This window comes from Triticum aestivum, chromosome 2A (assembly GCF_018294505.1).
Source record: "Triticum aestivum cultivar Chinese Spring chromosome 2A, IWGSC CS RefSeq v2.1, whole genome shotgun sequence".
Taxonomy (NCBI): domain Eukaryota; kingdom Viridiplantae; phylum Streptophyta; class Magnoliopsida; order Poales; family Poaceae; genus Triticum; species Triticum aestivum.
Genome location: NC_057797.1, coordinates 652,005,277 through 652,010,263, shown reverse-complemented (window position 1 = coordinate 652,010,263; position 4,987 = coordinate 652,005,277). Strand labels below are relative to the sequence as shown.

General features: G+C 48.0%; 1 protein-coding gene across 1 annotated transcript; it reads right to left on the bottom strand.

The window, feature by feature from the left end:
• Positions 1–2,727: 2,727 nt before the first annotated feature.
• Positions 2,728–4,076, bottom strand: LOC123185807 (brassinosteroid-responsive RING protein 1). Its single transcript, XM_044597630.1, has one exon. The coding sequence runs from the start codon at positions 3,814–3,816 to the stop codon at positions 3,433–3,435; it is 384 nt and encodes a 127-aa protein (XP_044453565.1). The 5' UTR covers positions 3,817–4,076; the 3' UTR covers positions 2,728–3,432.
• Positions 4,077–4,987: the final 911 nt, after the last annotated feature.

The window sequence follows — 4,987 nt, the reverse complement described above, 5'->3', positions numbered from 1 at the left end:
TCAAATGCATCAGGGATGAAGCAGACCAATTCCTGGTGAAGGACGAGGAGATTAAGCATAGACGTCGGGAGTACTTCGACAAGCTGTTCAATGGGGAGAATGAGAGTTCTACCATTGAACTGGACAACTCCTTTGATGAGACCAGTAGGCGTTTTCTGCGGCGAATCCAGGAGTCTGAGGTTGAGAAGGCTTTAAAAAGGATAAAAGAAGGCAAAGTGACGGGCCCTGATTGTATCCCCGTTGAGGTGTGGAAATGCCTTGGGGACATAGCGATAGTATGGCTAACCAAGCTTTTCAACCACATCTTTCGAGCAAATAAGATGCCAGAAGAATGAAGACGGAGTATATTAGTACCAATCTTCAAGAACAGGGAGAATGTTTAGAGTTGTACTAATTACCGTGAAATTAAGTCGATGAGCCATAAAATGAAGCTATGGGAGAGAGGCATTGAGCATCGTTTAAGAAGAATGACAAGCGTGACCAAAAAACAGTTTAGTTTTATGCCTGGGTGGTCGACCATGGAAGCCATTTTCTTGATACGACAACTTATGGAGAGATACAGGGAGCAAAGAACTTATATATGATGTTCATTGACTTGGAGAAGGCGTATGATAAAATACGGCGGAATGTCATGTGATGGGCTTTGGAGAAACTTAAAGTCCCAGCAAAGTACATTACCCTCATTAAGGACATGTATGATAATGTTGTGACAAGTGTTAGAACAAGTAATGTTGACACTAATGACTTCCCGATTAAGATATGACTGCATCAGGGGTCAGCTTTCAGCCCTTATCTTTTTGCCTCAGTGATGGATGATGTCACAAGGGATATACAAGGAGATATCCCATGATGTATGCTCTTTGCTGATGATGTGGTGCTAGTTGACGATAGTCGGACGGGGTCAATAGAAAGTTAGAGTTATGGAGACAAACTATGGAATCGAAATGTTTTAGGCTTAGTAGAACTAAAACCGAGTATACGAGGTGCGGTTTCAGTACTGCTAGGCACGAGGAGGAGGGGGTTAGCCTTGAGGGGCAGGTGATACCTCAGAAGGACACCTTTCGATATTTGGTGTCAATGTTGCAGAAAGATGGGGGTATTGATGAACATGTGAACTATTGCATCAAAGTCGGATGGATAAATTAAAGCCAAGGTTCTTGCATTCTCTCTGACAAGACAGTGCCACAAAAGTTAAAAGGCAAGTTCTATACGACGTCGGTTCGACCCACAATATTGTATGACGCTGAGTGTTGGCCGACTAAAAGGCAGTTAGGTGTGGTGGAGATGCGCATATTGAGATGGATGCGTAGCCATATGAGGAAGGACCAAGTCTGGAATGATGATACACGAGATAGAGTTGGGGTAGCACCAATTGAAGAGAAGTTTGTCCAACATCGTCTGTGATGGATTGGGCATATTCAGCGCAGGCCTTCAGAAGCTCCAGTGCATAGCGAACGGGTAAAGCATGCAGATAATGTCAAGTGAGGTCGGGATAGACTGAATTTGACATCGGAGGAGTCCATAAAGAGAGATCTGAAGGATTCAAGTATCACCAAAGAACTAGCTATGGACAGGAGTGTGTGGAAACTTGATGTCCATGTGCCAGAATCATGAGTTGGCCATGAGATCGTATCGGTTTCACCTCTAGCCTCCCCCAACTTGTTTGGGACTAAAGGGTTTGTTATTGTTATTTGTAATGCGTGCGACCCTACCGCCAAGGGCCTCAGCGGTAGGAAGTTATACCCTACCGTCATCGACCCGACGATAGAAAAAGGGTCAACAGTTCGGCGTGGCGGAGATGCGTATGTTCAAATGGGTGTGTGGCCACATGAGAAAGGACTGAGTCCGAATGATGATATACGAGATAGAGTTGGGGTAGCACCAATTAAAGAGAAGCTTGTCCCCCACCGTCTGAGATGGTTTGGCATATTCAGCGCAGGCCTCGAGAAGCCCCAGTGCATAGCGGATGGCTAAAGCGCATGGATAATGTCAAGAGAGGTCGGGGTAGGCCAAATTTGATATAGCAGGAGTCCGTAAAAAGAGATCAAAAGGATTGAAGTAACACCAAAGAACCACCTGTGGACAGGGGTGTGTGGAAACTTGCTATCCATGTGCCAGAATCATGAGTTGGTCGCGAGATCGTATGAGTTTCACCTCTAACCCACCAACGTGTTTGGGACTAAAAGCTTTGTTGTTGTTGTTGTTGTTGTTGTTGTTGTTGTTGTTGTTGTTGTTGTTGTTGTTGTTGTTGTTGTTGCAGGGTGTACGACCCTATCGCCAAGGGTCTCAGCGGTAGGCAGTTATACCATACCGTCATCGACCCTAACAATAGGAAAAAGGTCAGATCTTTAAAAAAATTGAACCAAGGTCACATCTCGCTCAACTTTCATAAAAAGGTCAAAACACCAAATTTTTCTGGAATTTTTGCCTCTCGGCCATCTGATTTTTTCAGTTAACCTGTTTACGAGAAATTATACTAGCAATGCTACCAATTTGTGTGAAAGTGGACAGATTTTATCCTTTTTAAAAACTTCAACACAAAATGAATTCAATATTAAAATATTTCACAAAAATCATTTTTCATGACGTCTGGGACTGAGGCTCGACCTAGATATAACACGACGGCCTAGCCCAGGGCGTCATGCTAATCTAGCAGGGCGCCCTAGTCAGGGCGTCGTGCAAAGGCTACGTCTGTCGAAAAAAATCAGATCCAAAATACTCCCTTCATATCTAAATATAAGTTCTTTTAGAGATTTCAATAAGAAACTACATACGGAGCAAAGTGGGTGAATCTATCCTCTAAAGCATGTCTATATATATATTTGTATGTAGTTTGTATTGAAATCTATAGAATGTCTTATATTTAGAAATCGGATGGAGTAGTATTTTGTATTGTAAGTTTCGAAGAAGGGCCAAATATGTTCATTTTTACCTAATTTACTACCATTCCAGAACATTCTTCCACTGCCCTACTGCATGGGTTTCAGTGTCAGCAGTTGTAGGAGTAGCAATAACAACGGTACTACTAGTAGATCCAATCAAGGGAAGGCTGCGGCTGTACTGTCGGGGCCTAAATTTCCTGCCACTTGCCAGGATGCATATGGTTTCAGAAAGGAAAAATCCTCAGCTGATGTAGAATCCTTCCTAAATTTGTACGCTCAGCGGGGGGATTTGATGAAGCCTTTCTAAATTTGCACTACTAGTATATGCAACGAAAAGCCGAGCGGCCGAACGGCCTGACCAACGCGGGGAAAGAGAAGGAGCAAAGGGACCCAAATTTTGCACCCGGAACGCCTAACTCATCAACAAATTTAATTGGCAGAAGAAAGGAAGATCCACAGCTCCGCAAACTTGGAAGATGGAATCTAGCTATACATAACAAGAATCTAATCTCCTAGCCCTTTTCGGGGCGGTTACTTTACTCATTTCGCCCTATGTACACGGCTGGGGCCAGGCAGCTCGCCGCACCTCGTCGCCGCCGCCGATGCCGCTGAGGCACACGGCGCAGTCCCCGTCGACGCACGCCGCGGCCTCCAGCTCGTCGAACCGCACCACGGGGAGCACCTCCTCGATGACCATGGCCGTGACGGGCCGGAACTCGGGCCGCCGGTGCTGCAGCAGCTGCGCCGCCGCGGCGGCGTGGTCGGCGCGCGCGTGGTCCTGCGGCAGGTGCTCGTCCCCGAGATCCAGCAGGTCGCCGAGGCCGACGGCGTCGAAGGCCCAGAGGAGGAAGCGGCGGAGGTAACCGAGCAGGAGGAGGAGGTGGAGCAGCTGCTTGGGGAGCAGAAGCTCGGAGTAGCCGACCGGGAAGCCCATGCCTGTCGCTTGCCTGTCCTTGCCCAGGAGAAGCGTCCGCGCCGCCTGCTGACCGCTGCGGCCTCGGCAGGGAGGATGAGAGGCAAGTGTGAGGACGACGGTGTGCTGGTGGTGGTGGCAGGCGTGGGGAGGCCGAGACGGGGCGAGGCCGGCTTATATAAAAGCGAAGGAGCGGGGCGGGGAAGGATCCGGCTGGGTGGGGGTGGCAGCGCTAGCGGCTAGCGTGCGTCCGGTTGGGGTTGGGTGGCGCGGCGTCGCCGGTGTGTCGTGCGCGCGACCCGGACCCGATGACCGACTCCCAGTCCCGGCCAGCCCCGCGAGTCGGTGTGACTGACTGGCCCGCCCGCCCGCCCGCCCGCCGCCGGGCCGGGTGTCACCGCGCGTGGCCCGTCTGACGCGCGGGTGGTCCGCCCGCCTCCTGATCCCCCAACTGGTGTGCCCTCAACGGTCGGTGCACTGCACGTTGGCAACGGAAACGGGCGCGCGTACGGGTGCGTGCACCGTTCGTCCCAACCCCGGTGCATGTACCCGTACCCTAGATGCACACGTTGATCCTTAAGTGCTCTTTCCGCCTAGATGCATAGAGTGCATAGTAGAATGCATGATGTTAATATTAGGCAGTTAAAAAATTAGGCAATGTATACCAGTTGCACACAGATATTTTGGATAGATTCTCAAAAATCACAGGCATTGATATTTTGAATGATATTAACTGGCATTCTCAAAAAATCGCTGGCATTTAAAAAATATTAGGCAGTATATTAGTTGCACACAGATATTAGGTGGGATGTTATTTATGCGCTATAAATCTATACTTAGTGCTGGCATTGATAGATTCTCAAAAAAAATTCGTTGGCATTGATTTTTTTAAATATAATATTAACCGCATGCTAAACATACTAAGCGCTCACCGTGTGGACAACATGAATCTTTGGATTGACCTAATTGGCTAATTTGGTGGGCAAGATGGCCCCAGAATTTAACGCTTTCTCAGCTTCTCCCAGAATCTTTGAGCCCCATTCTTTTTACAATACTAACTAATTAGACTCTAACTAGATAGGATTGTAAAACAAATGAGGCTCGAAGATTCTAGAAGAAGCTGGGGAGGGCTTCGATTCTGGAAGAATCTTGCAAAAGAACTGGGCCTAACTGTATAGAGAAAATAACACTC

Coding starts and splice junctions, on each gene's coding strand:
- LOC123185807 (XM_044597630.1), bottom strand. CDS start 3,816: ATGGGCTTCCCGGTCGGCTACTCCGAGCTTCTGCTCCCCAAGCAGCTG.